The sequence below is a fragment of the Cervus elaphus genome, chromosome 31 (genome assembly GCF_910594005.1).
Source record: "Cervus elaphus chromosome 31, mCerEla1.1, whole genome shotgun sequence".
NCBI lineage: Eukaryota > Metazoa > Chordata > Mammalia > Artiodactyla > Cervidae > Cervus > Cervus elaphus.
This window is the reverse complement of record NC_057845.1, coordinates 51,296,116-51,318,005: the sequence shown is the minus strand read 5'-3', so window position 1 is coordinate 51,318,005 and position 21,890 is coordinate 51,296,116. Positions and strand designations below refer to the sequence as shown.

General features: G+C 45.7%; 2 protein-coding genes across 15 annotated transcripts in view; one reads left to right on the top strand and one right to left on the bottom strand.

The window, feature by feature from the left end:
- MYH15 (myosin heavy chain 15) overlaps positions 1 to 16,924 on the top strand; it is a 145,816-nt gene extending 128,892 nt beyond the window's left edge. Inside the window, exons 36-41 of one of the 2 annotated variants that reach the window (XM_043893127.1) lie at positions 1,301 to 1,426; positions 3,537 to 3,707; positions 5,778 to 5,882; positions 11,980 to 12,075; positions 12,922 to 13,063; positions 15,057 to 16,924. In XM_043893127.1, coding sequence (XP_043749062.1) covers positions 1,301 to 1,426; positions 3,537 to 3,707; positions 5,778 to 5,882; positions 11,980 to 12,075; positions 12,922 to 13,063; positions 15,057 to 15,064 — 648 coding nt within the window. In that variant the 3' untranslated portion in view covers positions 15,065 to 16,924. Of the gene's footprint in view, positions 1 to 1,300; positions 1,427 to 3,536; positions 3,708 to 5,777; positions 5,883 to 11,979; positions 12,076 to 12,921 lie in introns of both variants that reach the window. The other variant, XM_043893126.1, reaches the window with a different exon arrangement.
- A 185-nt stretch (positions 16,925 to 17,109) lies between these two features.
- Positions 17,110 to 21,890, bottom strand: part of HHLA2 (HERV-H LTR-associating 2) — a 107,892-nt gene continuing 103,111 nt past the window's right edge. For 12 of the 13 annotated variants that reach the window (XM_043893118.1, XM_043893109.1, XM_043893120.1 and 9 more), the window contains 3 exons: positions 20,923 to 21,045; positions 18,858 to 18,916; positions 17,110 to 18,109 (listed from right to left, as the gene is read on the bottom strand). In XM_043893118.1, coding sequence (XP_043749053.1) covers positions 18,080 to 18,109; positions 18,858 to 18,916; positions 20,923 to 21,045 — 212 coding nt within the window. In that variant the 3' untranslated portion in view covers positions 17,110 to 18,079. The remainder of the gene's footprint in view (positions 18,110 to 18,857; positions 18,917 to 20,922; positions 21,046 to 21,890) is intronic. The other variant, XM_043893117.1, reaches the window with a different exon arrangement.

The following is a 21,890-nucleotide window of genomic DNA, read 5'->3' as shown; positions in this document are numbered from 1 at the left end:
GCAGGACCCCTTGCAATTCCGGGAACACCAGCTATCTTCTGATTGATGTTTAGTGAGCCTTTTAGAGACCTCTAGCCTAGACCAGACATATGAGGCCAAAGTTATCCCTGTCTGATTACATGTGTCCTTTCTCAAACCTGAGCTGTGACTGTCTAGCTTGCCCTCTGCACAGCACCCCCTCATCCTCTGCTTCCCAAACAGAACCAATCATTTAGCTTGAAAATACTTTAACCATCAACTCCCTGGTGGATTTTAAGTGATTCTGTGTATAGATGAATCAAGATTTACACTTGTTCCTTTCTTTACAAAGGGTTTCTCTGGAGTTTTGTGCAGTGAGCATCCTGACAAACTCCAGGAAATGCCCTCACCCCTACCCCCTGGGCTACACCCCAGGCAGTAGGAGTCTCTGGGAACCTAGAGCCTGGCTCTCGATGAGGGCGGAGGATAGCAATCTTGACAAAGATGCTTGCCGCCATTGAGGAAGCAGGACAGAACCTGTGAGGCTGGAATGTCTCTCTTCCTGTTTCCAAGGTTTAATCTTGCCACTGAGAGAGGCGCTAGCCAGAGGAAAAGTGAACAAACAAGAGAAATTAAAAATAGGACGGCTGTGCCTTTTAAATGCATTCTCTCTGCTAAGCTTTCACACCCTCAGAAAGGCTGTGCTACAAACACAGACCAAAAAGGAGGTTCACTTTCTAGTGTCACATTCAGAAAGGAAATTAGGGCAGCGCCAGCCAAGGACACAAGGAACCCTCCCATGGGATGGAGCTCTCTAAGGGCCGGGCGTGAGGCCCATAAGATTGCTTTTCCCACCCCCTCTATCAGCGCAGAATTGATAAGAGACGGAAGTCGATGATGAGGAAGATTTTTCCCCCTGGAGCAGCATGCAGGAAGCTCATTTTTATTTCCCAGACCCCTGCTTTCCAGATGTCTGCTTTTGACCCTGACTTCTACTCTGGGACACTTGCTTCTTCCCACATCAAAGAGCAAAAGGCAGAAAAACATACTCCTCCACAAGGGGAAAACCAAACACGTGTTTGGGACTCGTAGGTTGTCTGGATCCACCGCTTCTTTTGGATTCGGGCTGCCATCTCTCCAGTAGTGGACCACGCATAGATGAAAGCCCGTGCATCCAGTCTAATGTGGTCTCCTGGCCCTGGAAGCGCTGCTTCACTGAGTATGGTGGACTAGAGGAAAACGCCCTCCTGGCCAGAGCCCCTTGCATTGCTTGTCCTGAACAGACCAGCTTGCATTTCACCACTGATCTCAACTTGCCTAATGAGATGCTGCTTTTCCTTAGAACACGAGTCTCCTCAGCCAGAAGAAGAAACTGGAGGTGGATGTGGCCAGGATGCAGAAGGAAGCCGAGCAGGCGGTGCAGGCGTGTCAGAATGCAGAAGAGAAGGCCAAGAAGGCAGCCACCGAGGTGGGTCCCTGACTGCCTGCTCGCTCCTGTCTTCCGGAGCTGACAGGAGCAGTAGCCAAGGGCAGGGGCCGAGCTGCAGCCAGAAAGGATTCCATCGATTCTCCGTATAGCCAGGGGGGGACGTTGACGGACCCCTCTGCCTCTCTGCCCCCATTTTGGAAATTAGGCCAATCGACTCCTCCCTTCCACCCAAACCACACAATGAAAAGAAGCAGCTGAATTGCCATAAGCAAAATCTTATGAAAGCAAGAGACTTTTTAAAAGAGTTAAACCACTTTCCACTGGTGAATCAATATATCTAGTGTCAAGAAACAATTCTTCTTATGTTTCCTTACCCATAGCTGTTTTTCCTGGGGCCTGTAATGGCTTCATGAAGATGATCTGGCAAGAACGCTTATTTCACTTATTTTTTTTTACAGCCCATTCTGCTGCTTCAGTAACAGAATCGGGTTGGTGAGGAAGGCCTTCAGGATTGGTGTCCCTTCCTTATCTGCAAGTTTAGCGTTGTTGATAGGTGTACTTTTCCTGAATGAGACCAAGATCAGGGTTGACTGCCAGCCTTGACGGCACCTTTGTGAGCACTGAAAGGGATGCCCTCTGACACCCACTCAGATAGATGCAGATTTCCCCCAGGAGGCGCGACGAACAGATGACAGTGCTCATTAAAAAAAAAAAAAAGCCATGGAAGGAGGGAGGTGGGAGAAAAGCCTGTGTGTCAGAGTCCCAGCCTTGCAGGTCCCAGTGCATCCTGAGCAGAGCCTGGACTGATTTCACCCTCCACTCACTGCTTCCCCATCAGGTGCTTCTGTATAGCACATCGGATGCAGAGGCACACACGGCAGCCCAGAGCTTGCCCTGAGAACGAAAGCTGATCCTCTTGCTAAATAGTATATGGGGACCAAAGAGACAAGATATTCAGTTAGGTTTTACATTAGTCATTTTAAAATTCAAAAGAAGGGGAAAACTTATGTCTGTATCTGTCTGAATCATCAAGCACTTGGGTAGTTAAAACTCTTGCACCAAATCCTAGCTCACGGTCACTGTAGAATCCAGAAGAATGGGGAAAGCATGCCTAGCACTCAGCCATTTTGTATCAACACAGACACTCTGCTTTCTGATGGAAAAGAGGTGTGAGAAAGCTTGAAAGTGTTTGGCCAAGGAAAAAATAATATGCTCATTTCAAACATTTATGAAAATCTACATAGAAGGGGAAAAAAAGAGCTTTTTGTTCCTGCTTGGTAAATTTATGCAGTCACACGTTAGGAAGACTCTATCTGCATAACTTCACCTTTAAAATATCTTCTTGACAATGTTGAAAAATGAACTCACTACCTCCTCCCCTGCCTTAATTCTCCAGTAGTTCAGCTCTGAGCTCCAGCCCCACATAGCAAAACCCAGAGTTACCGCCATTATTCATTCTTTGCCCTCACCATCTGCACAGACGTCTCACACTTAAATTATGCAGATGGTTGGTAACCTGATAGAGAAACTTTGGCTGAGAGGGCAGTGTCCTTACATTGAAGGCACTGAGAGATTCATGAAACAGTTCTTAATAATGGCAGCAGCACCAAGCCCTTGTATACACAGTCAAAGCCGAGAGCAGGCTTTGCAAGAATTAACCATCCTTGTGCCAGATTATTGGCACCGAGAGCATCAGTTGCTGCCAAATTCCTAGAGCCTAAACTTGTTTGCAGTTGCAAGTCACAGAATTACAGAAGTGAGGCGTGGGAAAGGCTCTCCCAGGCACTCCACACGGTTCCTGGCGCGTGCTGCCGTAGGACACGTCCTGGCGCTTCGCTCCGTTAAAAACTCTCCCCTCAGTTGGTCCTCTCTCTTTGAATACAGATGTTGTGTAATGATGCTCACGTGGTGTTTCGTCTCTGGTCTGTTTCCACCACCCGTCACCCTGACCTCCAGTGGCTGCTGCTATCCTGATTGCCTTAAGGTTACCAAACTCGAGGGCCACGGAGGTTAGGGAGAGCATGGTGGGAAGAGATGAGGTACAGAGGTGAGGCCTGGCCTTCAGTCACATCAGGAGCTGAAGACAGGGACAGAAACGTTCAGCTCTGTTGGCCGCCAGGTTATCTCAGTCCCTTGCCTTCCTTTCTAGGTAGCAAACATGTCAGAAGCACTGAAGAAGGAGCAGGACACCAATGCCCACTTGGAGAGGATGAGGAGGAACATGGAGCAGACAATTAAAGACTTACAAGAGAGGCTGGATGATGCTGAGCAGACGGCCATAATGGGGAACAGAAAGCAAATCCAGAAACTAGAATCCAGGGTAGGGGTTTGCCTGTGTAATCGTGGGGTCTTGACAGCTCCCAGTTCAAGGCCTTACCGTCCTGGGATATCATATGAGGTAGTCCTGCCTCCCTCTTCACTTTGGCTTGCAGCACTTGCAGCCGTCTGAGAGAGTCAGATCTCAGTAAGCTCATTCATTCTTCTTGACTGTGGGCCACTGAACAGGGCTCTTCCTGGAGTGGGGGAAGCCTGCCTTCCTGCTTAGTAGAATGGAGCTTCACCCGCCCCAGCACCAGGCTCCCCACAGCCAGGGGGCCCACTGTTTCCAAACATTCTCTCACAGTCTTGCTTCCCTGCGTTTGCTCCCGTTATCTGCTCTGTGGAGAATGCCCATATCCTAACAGCCAGAGAAAGCAGAGAGAAACAAGTAAATCGAGGACCAGAAAGACATCAGTGCAGAGTTAGTGAGGACTGACAGAATTGATGTAGTACCTGCCTTCAGGGAGCTTCAAGATAGAAAGACTAGAAAGACCTCTCTTGAAAATAGGATTTTTAAAATTACTGAATCAATTTCAGTGACAATTTACAGGTCATGCGACAGATGCTATAAGGATGGAAAGAATATTTGACTGCGATTTTCATGCCTCAGAAGGGCCTCTGAGAAAGTATTGCCATTGCACATTTATGGTATATCTATATAATGGAATACCAATACACATTTATGGTATAATCATACTGATTAAAAAGGACTGAGGAAGAGCTTTGTAATGTCCTGGAGATCATGCCTAGTAGTACAGTGATGATAAAGGCACAGGGAATGTGGAGAGTATATAACCTTCTGTGCAAGAAAGAGGGAAAATATGAAGACGTGTACACATCTGCCTATATTTTCAAAAAGAATTGGTGGCGGGATAAAATGAAGACTAATAAAAGCCACTAGTCCCTTGTACTGCAAGGAGATCCAGCCAGTCCATCCTAAAGGAAATCAGTCTTGAATATTCATTGGAAGGACTGATGCTGAAGCTGGAACTCCAGTACTTTGGCCACCTGATGTGAAGAGCTGACTCCTCTGCAAAGACCCTGATGCTGGGAAAGATTGAAGGCGGGAGGAGAAGGGGATGACAGAGAATGTGATAGTTAGATGGCATCACCAACTCTATGTACATAAGTTTGAGTAAACTCCGGGAGCTGGTGATGGACAGGGAGGCCTGGCGTGCTGCAGTCCATTGGGTCACAAAGAGTTGGACACGACTGAGTGACTGAACTGAACTGAATAAAAGCCACTGCGCATAGGAGGAAAATACAGAGGTGAAAGTTAGGCCTTCTGAGTGGACCTTGTTTAGTTGGTTTCATTGCAAAATCGGATGAAAGACACCCTTCCCTGTCAACCCCCTAACCCGTTTCCTGCTAACCCCCTAACCCGTTTCCTGCTTTGTTTCTCTCCATTCCACTCAGCACCGTCTAACGTAATCTATATTTTACTTTGCTTGGTGTGTTTCATTCATTAGAATGGATGCTTATAGAGGGGAGAGATTTTTGTGTCTTGTTCCCTGCTGTATCCCTGGTGCATAGGACGCATCATATTCATTGAATGAATGTTATGTTAACCTTGACCCTGTGATTCTATAAGGCTGCAGGCGGCTGCTCATCTATACTACAGGTCTCCCACCTAGCAGGGCTGTGGGTTACATGTGTGTGACGTAGACTCAGGGTCTGGTTTCTTTAGAGTCAGAGCTGAACATGGAGAAAGATGAGGCAGTCTGTTGGCTGAATCCTTAAAGAGAGCTACATATAGCTTATTCTCTGCATACACTTATGTACCTTCTAACACGCACATGTGGATGTACTTTTGTAATCCAAGAGGGGATACTTATCATCTCTGCATGCATTAGCCTTTCACATCCTTCAGAGTCTAAGCAGTCCCTTTATGAGCTCACCTAGTTCGACCAGCTCACTTGGCGAGGCAGTTTTCCCAGAGAGCTTGCTCTTTTCCACCACTCCGGGAACCAGAGTAAACACATCTTCCCTTGATGGTGTCAGTTGGCCACTGCAGTGCCCTCCTGGCTTGCTGGCCGTCCACCTGTCGTCTGAGACCACGGTTTGCTTGCAGGTTCGTGAACTGGAGGCTGAACTGGAGAGTGAAGTCCGACGTAACTCGGAGGCCCAGAGGGGAGCCCACAGGCTTGAGCGGTGCGTCAGGGAGCTGACCCATCAGGTACTCCGGGAAGCCGCTGCCTGCTTGCCTGGCTGCATCCTGCCTCAGGCGGATGTGCTCCTTCAAGCCTGAAACCACCCCTGGGTCTCTGCTAGTTCTCCTCGCCGTTCCCCGCCCTCAGCAGGAGACACCATGCCCTTCTGGAGCTCCTCTGCTATTACTGGTTTGGGCTGGTCCCTCTTTAGCTCTTGGGAAGCACAATGTGAGTGCCAAGTTGCAATTAGAAGCGGAGAGCTATTTATACTCTCCTTGTTTTTTCTCACGTAATGTCTGCAGCACTTTGGGAAAGATGCCTTCCTGTGAGAGGCTGAGTGAGAACAATGTGTAAATGAAGTGACTGGCGGAGCCTGGGGTGGCGACTCAGCCAGCAGGTTGCATGGGGCGCTAGTTAAATTGGAGCAGGGGACGTTTCCACCCTCGTTTTCTGGTCTCACAAACACTCCAGGCCACCGAGGACTCTATCTGGTGTTGGTGCTGGTGGAAATACAGCAAATGCTGAGAGGCCCCCTGCAGCTTTCTGACTGTTTTCATGTCTAAGCAAATAATTGAAAAGAAGTGGGCAAACTTGTTACCAATAACTAATGCATGGCCAGAGTAGCACTCTGCTCCTTCACTTGTGTTTTCATTTTCCAGCTTGTCTTACCTTTTCTTCAAACAGAGAAAACCACATATCCCATGATAGCGTGTGTCTTGCTCACTCCTCTGGGCCCAGCACCTTCCTGGCACAGAGCGGATGCGTGTGTCAGTTAAACACAGATGCCAGTGTTTAACTAGCCCTCTCTGCCTCAGAAGATAGCTTGTTCCAGTGAAAAGGCAAACTCACCCTAGCTGCCCACTTTACAGCAACTTAGCACTCAATGCGAGATCTGCCAGTCCTGATGGTGGCCCCCGAGGCTGGGTTGGTGTCAGAGATATCAAAGTGTTCCTTCGTTGCAGTAGGAAGGATAGTATTGCTAAGACAGCAGAGTGCTTCAGAAGCACCATCTTGGGCTAATTAAGATGAAATGAGCTATTTGTACAGTTCTTCTTTGCTGAGTAAGTGGTTCTTTCCTAAGGCGAATTAGTCTGACACTTCTTTAGACCATGCTAGGTATTATAATGGAAACCCCTGGGGCCTGCGCCCATGGTATGTGTGGCGGAGGAAGTAAACACCTGGGAAATGTGAAAGATGTGCTATTTTACGCTTCTTTTGAGCAAGGATAAGGAAACATGAGGAAGCAAAACGCTGCTTGTTAATTATGTCTGCTTTTTCTTTTTCTTTTCCTGTGGATTATTCTTACAGTTCTCTTCTGTAAACAGGTTCATTATACAACGCACTAAAGCTATACTTTCTTTAGTTTTCATTGTCCCAAGGAATACAATCTCATTCTATTGTGTTTTTATCTTTGTTTCTTTATAGCAATAATGTGCGTCTTCCCCTTGTACTAGCATGGAAGTGTATTTCTTAATTTCTTCTAAGTGTCTGCACGATGCCTAGAGCGTATCTATTCAATTATGCAATGATTTTCTGCCATCAACTCAGGTAGCACCTATTGAGTACCTTTTATTACAGGATAACAGGCTAGACCCTGTCACTTTAAAGTGACATTACAGAGCCCTCCATATTCCTTGATATCAGTACCTGGTTTTGAAATATTCAAGGTAGATGTTGAATCAATTCAATCTGCCCTCCTTTAACATCAAACTAGCCACCAGGACTGTGGGGCAGGGTGTTTTGTGATAGGACATCATAGGTGCCATTATAAAATGCCATTTTGAAAGGGATATAAAGAGGGTTTTTCTTTCCTAGGAAAAAACCCTCTTGGAAAATCATACTGCATTGGAAAAGAGAGCCAAGTGTCACATGGCCACAGGAGTTTTATGGCCAGTCCCCCACTGAGAATTTATCTCCCCTTATGTGTCCCTCTAGCATTTGGAAATTCATCCTGTTTTCCTGTCTGCAGTGTCTAGAAATGTATGCTCTGAAGCAGGACATAGGGTGAGGAGCCTGTCTTATTTACAGGCGGTAAAGACGGTTTCCTCCCCACCACCACCCCCTAGCTACCTGCCCGGCTTTACTGTTGTCTGCCTCCTACATTCAGGGACCTGTGTGTAGGCGTTATTTAATCCTTAGTAATCTAAATATGGGCAAAGTATCTTCATTTCTAGGGATAAGAAAAAAAAAATTTGGTCTCAGGTGGGCTCTCCAGGAACCAGATGACAGGGTGGAGTCAGAAGTATGAGAGATTGATGGGAGGTAACACCTGGGAAAGATCAAGGGGAGAGCAAGCGGCCTGAGGCAGAGAAAGCCTCACTGATTTACTTATGCTTCTATTGCCTTTGCTTTTGGTGTCAAAAAAATTCATCAAGACCAAAAAATGTTACAGAACTTACCTTCTTTGCTGTCTTCCAGGAGTCTTATGATTGCAGGTCTTAGATTCAAGTTTTTATCCCCATTGTGAGTTCACTTTTATGGATGGTATAAGATGGTCAAATTTCCTTTTTTGCATGCAGTTGTCCAGTTTTCCCACCACCCCTCATTGAAGAACTAGCTGTCTTTTCCCCATTATATATTCTGGCTCCTTTGCATTAATTGGCCATGTATATATGAGTATATCCGGGCTCTTTGTTCTGTCCAGTTGATCTACATGTCTGTTTTTATTCCAATACATACTGTTTCAGTGACTATACCTTTGTAATATGTTTGACATCAGAAAGCAAGATGCCTTGCACTTTGTTCTTCTCCCCAAGATTACTTTGACTATCCAGGGCCTTTTGTGGTTCCATTCTATTTGATTGTATTGACTTTGTAGATTTAGGGTAGTATGGACATTTTAACATTAATTCTTCCAAACCACAAGCACAAAATAGCTTTCTACTGATTTGTGTCTTCTTCAGTTTCTTTCATCAGTGCTGTATTGTTGTGTTCAGGGCTCAGGTTAGAAAAGGATTTCCAGACGTGAGACAGAATGAGAGGGAAATGAAGTTTATTAGAGTGGGAGATGCTGTTGGAGCCATGGGCCAGCTCAAGGGAAAAGTGATGTGGAACTGGGTCCTCAGTCCACTCTTACACCCAGGGTACAAGGAGTGGGGTGGGGTCTTGTGGCTCATTTGCTGATGGGATGAGGCACGTACACTGGGAGGGGGAAAGAGTAAGAAAAAATACCTCCTCCCTATGGGGTAGGAGGGGAGACAAGTTATACTGCTTCCATTAATAGTTACAACATGGGGGTGGGCAGGACCATAAAGGTCTGGTTTTTCCATTCCCGCATTCCAAGACTCTCCTTGGTTACCTGCTCTTTTGTCCCTGGGTCACCACACATATATAGCTTTCAGCGTGCAAGTTTTTCACCTTCCCTCCTTGGTTAAATTTAGTCCTAAGTATTTTATTCTTTTTGATGCAATTATCAATGGGTTTTTTTTCTTAATTTCTGACAGTTTGTGTTAGTGTACAGAAACACAACTTATTTTTGTATGATTTTGTATCATAAAAATTTACTTTTCTGCCTCTTTCTCTCTTCTCCTTCTGAGACCCTTGTAATGTAAATGCTGGTCCACTTGATGTTATTCCATAAGTCCTTTAAGCTGTCTTTACTCATTTTTCTTCCCCCCTACTTTTATGGGATGAATTCCACTGCCTTGTCTTGAAGTTCGCTGAGCCTTTCTTCTGCTTCATCTAGTCTACTGTTGAATGCCTATATTGGAATTTTTGTTCAGATATTTATCTCTGTGATTTCTGCTTGGTACTTTTTTATATTAATATTTTCTTTTTGTTGAAATTTTCACTTTGTTCATGCATCGTTCTCCTGAGCTTGGTGAGTGAGCAGATTCATGACCATTATTTTGATCCTTTTATCAGGTAAATCATCTACCCTTATCCTTTTCTGGGGTTTTATCTTATTCCTTCATTTGGAGCATATTACTCTGTTTCTTCAACTTTTGATCTGTGTTGTTTTTTATGCATTAGATGAAACAACTCTCCCAATCTTAAATGAATAGTCTCATGTAAGAGAAGATCTTTATTGTTCAATCTACCCTAGCTGTTAGTTGTTTCTGAAATCTTTGTGACTGTCCAAGCAGCCTTCTTTGTTCTTAGGGCTCTTAGTTGAGTGTTCAAAAACTGTCTATAATATTGCAAAGGGGAGGATCCCAGTCAGTACTTAGATGCAGGGCTGACTGGAGGCCAGACCCTCAGGCAGGAGCTTTTAAAGTATGCCAATACACCTCTTTCGGGGAATGACTGGGAGATGTATTTCTGTCTGTCTGTCCCGATCCTTGTGGTGCTATCCAGTTAAGAACCCTTTGCTATCATCTCATCGAACCTGTGAACACAAGCCCTGGCTTGAACACAAGCCCAGAGACAGAGTATGAAGACATTTATCCTCTGGGCATCAGCTACGAAAGTCAGTGCACCAGGCCTGTGCAGAAGTTCCTTTCTCAGAGATCCTGGTAGCTTAGGTGGGGCCTGTGAGGATGGCAGCCACTGGCTTTCCCAGGCACTTCAGTCGGCTGCCACTGCCGAGGGGAGGAGGTGGTTGCCGTCCTGTAGGACCCAGGAATGTAAGTCCTGCTGGCCACCAGAGCCAAGCTTTCAAGGGATGGACCCTGGGTGGCAGCCATGAAGACTGGGCCACCAACCATGTGCCCCTTTCCAGGAGACGCCAGAAACCGGGAGTGAGGAGGACAGTGTGAGACGGTGCCACCGGCCTCCCTGGTCTCTGGAGATGTGTGCTAGGTTAGAAGACTGCCCCCTCGGGCCGCAGCTACGAAGATAAGCACATAGGTCTCTTTCAAGGAAACTGAGCATTTCTGTCTGCTGCCTCTGTGCTGTGTCCCGGGGGAGAAACATTAAACCTAGCAAGGAGGGAACAGGCAGGATACCTGTGGGGGCATAGGAGATGAGCCTGGTTGGTGTGAAGGGTGTTTGTGGAAGGCTGAGGGAGATAAGCGGGGAAACCATGAAAGGCACCAGAAAAGTTGATACTTGATGGAATAAGTGAGAGGGAGCTAGGAAAGATGTTTGAGCAGCAGGGCTTTCTCTTCGTTAAATCATTCATCTCAGCCATCGGTCCGTTTAAACACTCTCTTCAGGGCAGTTCAGCAGCTCCAAAGTGGAAGTGCTCTAGTTAAAAGGGGGTGGTAAAGGGGGTGGCATGCAGAGCCTTCCTGCATGCCTGTCTCTTCCCTCCTAACTCCTCAGAATACCCAGAACATCAGAGGATGGTTGAAAAACACTATCTCACTGGGTTCCCTTTTTCCAGCCCAAGCCTGGATTTCTATGGAAGCAGTAAGAACACACAAAACAGGGCCCCTTGGACTGCTAGGAGATCCAACCAGTCCATCCTGAAGGAGATCAGTCCTGGGTGTCCATGGGAAGGACTGATGCTGAAGCTGAAACTCCAGTACTTTGGCCACCTCATGCGAAGAGTTGACTCACTGGAAAAGGCCCTGATGCTGGGAGGGTTTGGGGGCAGGAGGAGAAGGGGACGACAGAGGATGAGATGGCTGGATGGCATCACTGACTCAATGGACACAAGTTTGATTAAACTCCAGGAATTGGTGATGGACAGGGAGGCCTGGCGTGCTGCGATTCATGGGGTCGCAAAGAGTCGGACACGACTGAGCGACTGAACTGAACTGATAGCTTATGGAATTTTCCTGTCTCTGCTAATGCCCACACCACAATTCCAGTAAACTTAGTCTTTCTTATAGTTCCATTACCTAAAGCCAAGGGTCAGTTAGAAAGTTCAAGGAAAGAATTGGTTGGATGGGGGGGGGGGGGCGGCTGCAGGTGGGCCCTGAGAAACTACAGGCAGGTGTGGTTTGGCTGGGCTGGGAAGGCTGAAGACCAAATTTGAAACTAGTGGCTTTAACTTCCATTTTAACAAAGGCTGGGGTTCTGTGGTGGATCAGGAGAAATGACTGTCCTTGCTCTGAGCTGTGTTTATTTATTTCTTGGAACTTGGGATGAGTAGAGTTAAACTCATTTCTCAAATCATGGCTCTACACATGGTCTTTAATAAATTTTCCTTACTCTCATTTCCTCATGTGAGGCTACACCCAATGCAAACTGCTGGATCCTTCAAATCACCTTCACATACAAACCTGTACTTTGCAGGTAGAGGAAGATAAGAAAAATATGAGCAGGATGCAGACTCTGATGGATAATCTTCAGCTAAAAGTACAAAGTTACAAGCAGCAAATGGAGGCAGTGGTAAGTACCTGAGGCAGTTGCAGCCTCATGGATTTACTAGCCATCTACATTTGATTAATGGAGATATGTGGCCCTGAGCTAAACAAGCAGCTTGTCAGACAGGACCAGCTCAGCTTAAAGTTTGCTCATTCTTTTTTTTTTTTTTTTTTTAATGTGTATGCTAGAATTATCACCTATAGCTAAAATTTGTGGAACTTTTCCCTTCAGGGAGCCAAAGCTCTTTCCCTTGGCCTTTGCTTACACCCAAACATATGCAATGCATGATATGAGGCAAATAGGAGCATGGTGTCATGTAGAGATAGAAAATTTTGGTTGGGTAATCATCCTGTGGGGCTTCTCATGTGGCTCAGTGGGAAAGAATCCAGGCGACGTCAGTGCAGGAGACGTGGGTTCTAACTCTGAGTGGGGAAGATCCCCTGGAGCAGGAAATGGCAATCCACTCCAGTGTTCTTGCCTGGGAAATCCCATGGACAGAGGAGCCTGTTATAAGAGAAGCCTTATAACAGTAAAGACAAACCCCCTCTACCCTGAATAGGGTGTTAAATTGATCACAAAACAAATTATGGTTAATCTGTCACATAGCAAATCTGTGAAAGCTGGACTACATCCAGTTGGTGGAAAGTGCCGGCTATGTTCTCAATTTCCGGGGGAAAAATGTTATAAAATGGATCTGGTGCCTGCTAGGAAGTCTGAATCCATATACATCATACAAAAATATGATATTTCATTCAATACTCTGAAGTTTAGATTCCTTTCTCACACTTTTCAACTTTCTCACATCAGGGCAGAAAAAAATATGACTCTATAGGCTCAGGGATTTCTTTGTTTCATTTTTTATTTTTATAGGAAGCAGAAGCTAGTCAATACCTTTCCAAGTGTAAGAAGCAGCAACAGGAGTTGAATGAAGCTAAGGAAAGAGCAGAGACAGCCGAGTGTCAAGTCAATAAACTCAAGATGAAAGCAAGAGTTTGGGAAAAAGGCGCGGCAGGTAATCCGTTCCGCCGTGACGTTTAAAGCACTCAGGTGTTTCAGGCTCACGTCATCACATGGAACTTTGTTTCTTCAGAGGCTTTTAAAAACAACATTGAAAGAGAGTTTCTGATAAAATCTTCCCATGTTTATTAACTCTGCTTGTCTGGGTAGGATGAGACAGTCAGCCTTTGATGGGGTGGACACTGTGTTACACTTCTCAATTGCTTAATTCTAGGTTAATGTGCAGGCTCTGAGCTCCCTGGCCTAGATTCCCGTGGGTAGGACAGTCAGGTGTCCAAGGAGAAAAGACGATTAAAGAAGCACAGATGGATCTGCTTGAAATTCTAAGCAAGCTCTTCTATCTATGGTGGGCAAGCATCACATTGATATGGAGATCCCAGGGGGACAGGTTTAAAGTGGAGGCCATGAAGAACCAATGCAAGAGTCTTGCTTTCTGGTTTTCTTCCCTAAAACAGAGAAAGGAACTGTCTACATCTGTGTCCATGAAAATTCTGTTCCAGTAGTAGGGGCCACTGCCCTGATTTTCCTGGGAAAGTGACAGAGAGCATTGGAGCTGTAGGCTTGGCAGGGCCAGCACCTCAGTCTGTTCAGAGGTGTCACACCAGAGGTGGAGTGGCTTAAAAACTGCAGACACTTCTCGCAGGTCTGAAGGCCATGAAGTCCAGGGTCAGGGCGCTGGCAGATTTGGAATCGGGTGACAGCTACTTCGTTGTAGACAACCCTCTCCCCGTTGTAACCTCACGTGGTAGAAAGAAGGGAAGACGCGCTCTGGGGTCTTTTTTTCATAAGGATGTTACTCCCAGGCATGCAGACACAACCTCATGACCTAATCCCTTCACGAAGGCCCTGGCTCCTAAAACCATCAGTGTTCGGGTTAGGAATTCAACATGTGAATTTTGCAGGGAGACAAAAACAGTCATGCTATGGCAGCGAGCTCAGCTTCCTCACTGAGACTGTTACCAGAAACGGTTGTTCAATGAGATCTGGCTTTAGGAGAATCAAATTCAAGGAGGTTGTATAGACTCCACAGAATATGCCTACAGAGCCCTTAGCACAGACACCGCCATTTCAGGTTTTAAAATGAATTACTAGTAAACTTCCAAAAAAAAGGAGAGAGGGTAACAAATAGCAAATACTACCTTACGGGAGGTCAAAGGATCTCTTTTGACGAAGGGACTAAAAGTTGGTCATTTTGAATATATTTGGATTCAAATATGAAACACATGAGACTTTTGCAGGCTCTAGAAATTTCTTATTGATGAGCAAATAGTCTCAGGGAGAAGGCCTATACTGAGAGGTCCAGCTAAGTGGGTTGAACCCTGGCCTCAATCTGCAAAGTGCTCCAGCCTGGGATTGGGGTCTTCTGCGCAGCAGCGCCCAGCAGCCCCCGTGATGGGTTTGTTTAGGGAAATGCTTTGCACACGCTGCAATTGCTCTCAGCTGCGCGAGGTCGGAGGGCCTCGGAAACAGATGTAATGCTTTCGACTTTGTCACAGTTATTTCCGACAAAGAATAAAATGAGCGAAGCAGAAATTGCTTCTGAGAGGCCAGGGATGAATAGGAAAATCGTCCTTGGCAATGCAATGACTAATTGTTTTCCATTCACAGAAGGAGAGCCTGAACGTCTCTCCCCTGTCATAAACCAAAGGAAAAGGTTTTCTGATAGAATCGTGCGTCAGGTCTGGGGAGCGGATTGGTGATGCGTGTCATCTCGCTGTTCTGGGGTCTTCTCCAGAGGGTGCTGCCTTTCCTGGCAGTGCAAGGCGGGCAGAAAATTGAGTGACCAAGCACGCCCTTGCGGTGAATTACTGGGGTCTGCTTTCTCTCATGCAGATAATTGCCTCAATTCCCTTCCTCCCTTTGAAGCTAATGAAGAGTTGGCTAAGGCCTGCTTATGACGGGAAAGCACTGGGCTTCGTTCGGGGTGTCTGTCCCGCTGATGAAAGTCACAGGAATCTCACAGAACATGCTGATATTCTGTTTTTCAGGTCCATGAAGAATGATCAGTCCTCGTTTATAAAGGACAGAGGCTGGAAGAGTACAAGGAGGTACTATTTTCTGACCAGAAACTTAAGCCGCATTTGAAATATACACCTTTAGATTGATGTATAGTTGCTTTACAATGGTGTATTAGCTTCAAGTGTGATAACATAGTGCTTCCATATTTGTAGATTATACTCCAGTTAAAATGACTATAAAATACTGGTTATATTCTCTGTGGTGCACATTGCATTCTTGTGTCTTATTTATTTGTACCTGGTGGTTTGTACCTTTTAATCCTCTTTCCCTCCCTGGTACCCCTTCTCCCTACTGGTAACCACTAGTTTGTTCTTGTATTTAAAAGTCTCTGTTTTGATATATCCACTCATTTGGGAAACATTTTTAAAAATATGCTGCGTCAAAAGTAGTTTAAAAAAGGTGATCAGGAAACATGATAATAAAAAGGGAATATTGTTGCTTTCAAGTGTAGTGGGGAATTTTTTGATCCTCAGATGCAAGTAAACATTTCCCATGAAAGATTAGATTACAAGAATCTTTTAAATTTTGATGTTAAAAAATACTTTGTCCCTATTGCATCTTAATGAGTAATACTCCTAGAAGACATGAGCTATGTTATGGTCCCTGGGAAGTTCTGCTTGATTCATCTCTACATCCATGGGTCTATTTTTGGCCACTGATGGTGGGGGACAACAGGCTCGTCTCCGTCTTCTATAGTCATTTACCTGTAGTCATGGTTCGGCACTTTCTGTCAGGAAAACCCTCCTGACGCCCGTGTGGGCCCCATGCTGGCGCGGCAGTGAAGCACCCTCCCACACGAGATGCTCAGTTTAGTGATAACTGGTGCGCTGTCTTTATCGTACCAGCGTGGCTGAGCTGGAGGTACGTTTCCTAGGATTCCCTTCTCTGTGTGGTTCTGGATTACAGTTGGTTGCAAAAGAAAAACGCACCCGATTCGAGAGGCAGAAGTGAAGGAGCAGCGGCTTTGTTTTTATGCTCATAAGCTCAGGGTATGGTCCCAGGCACAGCGATAGCTGGCAGATATTTCTCAAGGCTGAAAGGGCGAGCTAGCTGGGATGGGCCCCAGATCCTGCCAGACTCCTCGCCAGGCAGGCCTGCGGCTCCATGGCAGCAGGTCACTCCCAGCATAGACTCTAGAGGCCCCAAGAGACAGCGCGGGATCCAGTTTGTTCTTATACATTCCAGTTCATCCTCACTCCGTGTCCAGCTCTCCTTCCTGACGCTGGCACATCTGCCAACAGCGACCTCAGGGACAGCACTGGATGTGGAGGGGGCCGCCTGGCGCAGACGTCTTCACCACTGCCCGCGGTTGGACGGTGTTGAATGTCTCTCACAAATCCTTGTTCTCTCCTTCTCAGCAGTCTGCCTCTGCAATCCAACCTGACTCTAAGATTAAGCTCAGCAGTGTTGAAAGACCTAGGGTCCTTCTTATCTGCCATCCTCCATGTGTTGGCTTTGGTCTTTAAATTGGTCAACCTCATCACGGTAAGATCAGAACTGTTCTGAGCATGTTCTCCTCACTGAGTGCCCTATGTCCTTTTCTAAAGATTTTCTTTATATCCTTAGTACTCTACAGTTTGTGATGAACACTTGTCACGACACTGTAGCAAATATGTGAGGTCAACAAAACTCTGCAAAATAGGAGACTGTGAAATAAGTCCAGCTGATAAAGAACACTGGACCAGGCGGCATTAATACACATTCGGGGTTGGTTTTCTCCCATAAAGTGAAAGTGAAGTCGCTCAGTCATGTCTGACTCTTTGGGACCCCATGGACTGTAGCCCACCAGGCTCCTCCGTCCACGGGGATTCTCCAGGCAAGAGTACTGGAGTGGGTTGCCATTTCTTTCTCCAGGGGATCTTCCCGACCCAGGGATCGAACCCAGGTCGATCTGCCTGCATTGCAGGCAGACGCTTAAACCTCTGAGCCACCAGGGAAGCCCAAAGTGAAAGTTGCTCAGTCCTGTCTGACTGTTTGTGACTCCATGGACTGAGTCCATGGAATTCTCCAGGCCAGAATACTGGAGTGGGTAGCTTTTCCCTTCTCTAGGGGATCTTCCCAACCCAGGGATCAAACCCAGGTCTCCCGCATTGCAGGCAGATTCTTTACCAGCTGAGCCAGCAGGGAAGAAAATTTGATTGTCATAAAAGTCCTAGTTAGGCTTCCTTTTTTACACCTTGATAATCAAATTAAGGAGAACAGATCATCCAATCAACTGAGGTATTCATTCTGTCCTTGCATAAAAATGTATATGAAAATTTAAGTTTATTAGAAATCTGATTAACAATATGACAACTGAGCCAAAGATTAAATTAAATTATCTTAATAACCGGGTCACTCAGCTATGAAAGCCTGGTGTCAGATAGTACAACCCCACCCCAGGGATGTCAATTCTTGCGTTGATAGGGCCTTTTGCACCTTGGATTGTCTTAGAGACACTGACATTCTTACTCTTTGGGGTCCCTAAGATTCACCATACTAAATCTAGTAGATTAGGCTGATATTAACCGTTCATATAAAACTAGAGTACAATACTTTAGCATATCAATTGCTTTGTTTTCTTGGCTGTGGTTTTTTACCTTTTCACTAAGATGATTTTTGCTTCTACCACTCACCCATCATTAGTTGATCAGATTTTGAATCATCTCTTAGTGATTTGTTTCTTCTGAGTTCTTGGCGGAAACTTCACTGTAACCTCCTGGGCTGGTTGCAGCAGGAATGTAAATAAATGAGAGAGTTCTTATATCCAAGCTGAATTGGAATCCTTGGTATCCAGGCATTTATAATCTTGATGCAGGTGGGGGGCCCCAAGAATGACTCTTAGTTTCTGAAGCGAGAATGTGACTATTCTCTTTCTAGTATCACAGGTTTTTGCAATGGTAGAATTGTCAGGTCTCGACAGACCATTGCTGGAATCACAGTGAAGAAAGGGGAGGTGAGCTCATAGGATATTACGGAGGGTTGTGTTGTGTTGTGAACTTCTGTCTTCACTTCATGTATTGGGCAGATGTTCTGAAAGAGGCTAGAACCAAGAAACATGGACTCAAAATAGTTGTTGTTTATGTCAGAATAACCATTTTAATATTAATGGTGGTGGTGTTTTGGTTTTTTGGAGGGGGGGACCTTTAAGCTACTGTTTGCATCTGTAATCAGAGATCCATGAGACAGTTATAAGTAGTTATGAAGTTGGATCTTATCAATTTTAATTTCCCTGCTAGATATTCCTGAGATTTTAACAAGTAGAAAAACAAGTTTATCCCACTCTTTGCTGTTATGTATCATGATGAATGGAAGTCATAAATAATAAAAGGTGTGCAGCACAAAAGTATACAAGCAAGCTATAATTCATAAGTGAATTATCAGTTCTGAAGGAACCTAGAAGTGTCTGGAAAAGTGTAGAAGGTCAGTAGTCTGAGTCTGGGCAGAAACTGTAGTCTGCTTTTCTCTATTTTATCTGTATTTCCTTCCACTTCTGTGCAAGGCCCTGTTTCATCAGAAGAGTAGGTACATTGGTGAACAGTGCCATTGGAGATCTTTGCAAGTAACAGTTGGAAATGAGAAGAGCAAGCACTTATTTAAACGACTAGAGCCTGTTTAATCATAGACAGTGGAAGCTTAAGTGTATTTTTTTCCTGTTCTATTATCCTGCAATCCCTCATGCCTTTTTTCTCTGTAAAAGTCCTGCAAGATAATGTGTGAATCAGTCAAGAGTTCAGTAAGCTTTTTACCATAGCATTCTTATAAATAGTTTGATAAAGGAAATGCCTTACCACGTTTTCTTCTGAAGTACCGGCACTGCTAGAGTTCAGATTAGTAGGTAGATGCCTTTCTACAGGAAAAAACAGAACTTAAAAAGACATCTCTTTGCCAACACCCCAATTCTCCCTTATTCCCACCTCAGTAACAACAAATAGTTGCTCAGTCGTGTCCACCTCTTTGTGACCCCATGGGCTGTAGCCCGCCAGGCTCCTCTGTCCATGGAATTCCTCAGGCAAGAATACTGGAGTGGGTTGCCATTCCCTTCTCCAGGGGATCTTCCCAACCCAGGGATCAAACCCAGGTCTCCTCGATTGCAGGCAGATTCTTTACCATCTGAGTCCCCAGGGATGCCCCACCTCAGTATGATTATGTTATTAGCATCACATTAGTTACTCCCCTCTTGGTATCTTTTTCCAACAAACAGCATCAAAAATGTCCTTAATGTAGAAATACTTCATCAGAAACCCAGCAGTAAATTCAGGTGCTCCAACGCAGGGAGAAAGGCAGTTAAGCAAGCCAGCAGCTCCTGGCTCTCTAAGGTAGTTGGCCTGATGCCTACTGACTATAAACCATGGGGAAGAGCCAAGGTGGTGATGGACAGGAAAAGGGCCATAATGTCACTTCTCACGGAAGGCTTCAGGCCACAAACTATAGAACACTCTGTTTTATTTTTCTAAGTGGCCAACACCCTAACGTGGTTTTTGCTGACATCTGACTGCTCCTCCAGAATCGGAATCCGTCCTGCGCTCTGCCATGGGATGCTGACCTGGATGGGTTCTACCTGCAGGGCTTCTCTTCCCTCCGCTTTCATCTGGGGTGGAGATCAGAGGGCAGAGGGGGCAAAATCAGGTGTTCCTTCTCCTAGCTCCTTCTGCATCTGGCTGTGTGCTCCGTGTGAAGGCCGCCTTCCTCACAACACAGCTGGCCCCGTGACTCTCTCCTCCCAGGTTCTGGGCACTGCTCCTCCTCCTCGTCTCTTTAGATTGCGGGTTTCCGGCCAAGCTCCGAGGGGCGCAGTCTCTTCTCTGCTCCCCTTCCCCAGTGTTGAGTCTGCCGGGTGCTCTGTGTTGGAACTGCACTGGCGCACCCTTCCGCTACAGAGACTAAAGCATCGTTCCAACACGCTCTCTCCTAGAACGTGAACCTAATCTCAAGTGCCATGATATCAGGGTTTGCACGCGGAAGACAAACTAGACTACCTGAAACCTCCCAATTCTCCCTGCTTCTGGCAGCTGCAGGACAGGAGTGTCACGGGCACCGGCCTGCTTGTTCATACGGACAGTCACAGGCCTGCAACAGCTGAGACCCCGCTCACTGCCACCCTGAGAGTAACCTTCAATAATGGTGTCCACAATGACCAAGTGACCCTGACTTCAGCAGGCGCAGTAGGCAAATATCAATCAGAAGAAGTGACATTCAATCCGTCTCAGCCTCCCAGCACACTCAGAGCTTTCTTAGAGAGATGATGAAATCAGCAGAGCTTCATGGGGCCGAGATCTACCTCTGCCACTAGTTAGCTGGGTCATCTTAGGTGGTGCCTATAAGTCTGTTTCAGATGCCTATTTAGCATTTGCGTTAACTTTTTTGATTCTAATTTCCTGACCTGTAAAATGTGGAAATAAGTAAATCTAAGTTTTTCACAGATCTAAATTTGTTGATAAAAGCAAAGTCTTTTCAGAAGTCCTGTGATTGACCGTGGAATCTTAGTATCATGTTGAATTACTACAAGTAATTAAATTACTGTAAGTAACGGTTTTCTAGCAGAAAATTTAGAAAAAGTTTTTTTTTTTTTTTAAACTTCACACAGATTAAAATAAAATGGCCCATCAAGGACAATGCTGTTTTGAGCAGTAGCAACTATTAATAAGGGCTTCCCTGATGGCTCAGCTGGTAAAGAATCTGCCTGCAGTGTGGGAGATTTGGGTTCAGTCTCTGGGTTGGGAAGACCTCCTGGAGACAGGAATGGCTACCCACTCCAGTATTCTGGCCTGGAGAATTCCATGGACTCGCTAGTCATCTTGGATACACCTCCACCTGAACCCCGGGCATGGGACCAAAGCCTCCATGAGATAGTACCTCTGTGGAAACCGATGCACCTTCTTGATCTAACAGCTCGAGTGGCCACCGACAGCAACAAAACTGCCAACACCACAGCCACCAGAGCTGGGACAATCATCCCAGCAGGTGTTCTTCGGCTTGCTTCAAAATAAGACAAACAGAAAGTCTATGAGCTGGAAGAAAAGTTACCAGACAACAAAAGAAAATGCATAGCTGGGTGAGTATGTTTATTCAAAGTAGCTATTTCTGCATTTTGCATGGGAAGCAGATATCATATTAGTGAATAGACTTTTCCTAATGAAAAGACCCATTAAAGATACCAACAACAGCCCTGTCTGGATCAGTGTTTTTCATAAGCATAAATAATACTTCCCGGTTCCCAGGTGGCGCAAGTAGTAAAGAATTCTTCTGCCGAGGCAGGAGACATAAGAGATGCATGTTCAATCCTTCAAGAAGATCCCTTGGAGGAGGGCATGGCAACCCACTCCGGTATTCTTGCCTGGAGAATCTCATTGACAGAGGAGCCTGGCGGGCTACAGTCCATGGGGTCGCAAAGAGCTGGACATGACTGAATAACTCAGCACATCACCCCATGTAATATGTCTATTGGGGGAACCTGTCAAAGCTGATATTAAACAATTTGGGGCATAGTGGGGATGGGAGTCAAGAGAGGAGAAAGTCTGGAAACTTGAGAGGCAAAGAGTTTTTTATGCACTTTAAGCCTTTGTTTTATATTGTAATAAGGGAATTAACATACTTTTGTGTGTGTGCGCTCAGTCGTCAGATCAGTTACTGTCTGACTCTTTTGTGAGCCCATGGACTATAGCCCGCTAGGCTCCTCTGTCCAAGGGATTCTCCAAGCAAGAATACTAGAAGGGCTGCCATGCCCTTTTACAAAGGAATAATTATGACAACAAGCTAACCACAGCCCAGTGTTTTCCTTGGGGGATGAAGGTAGGGCACAGTGTACCCGTGGCTTGGGAAAG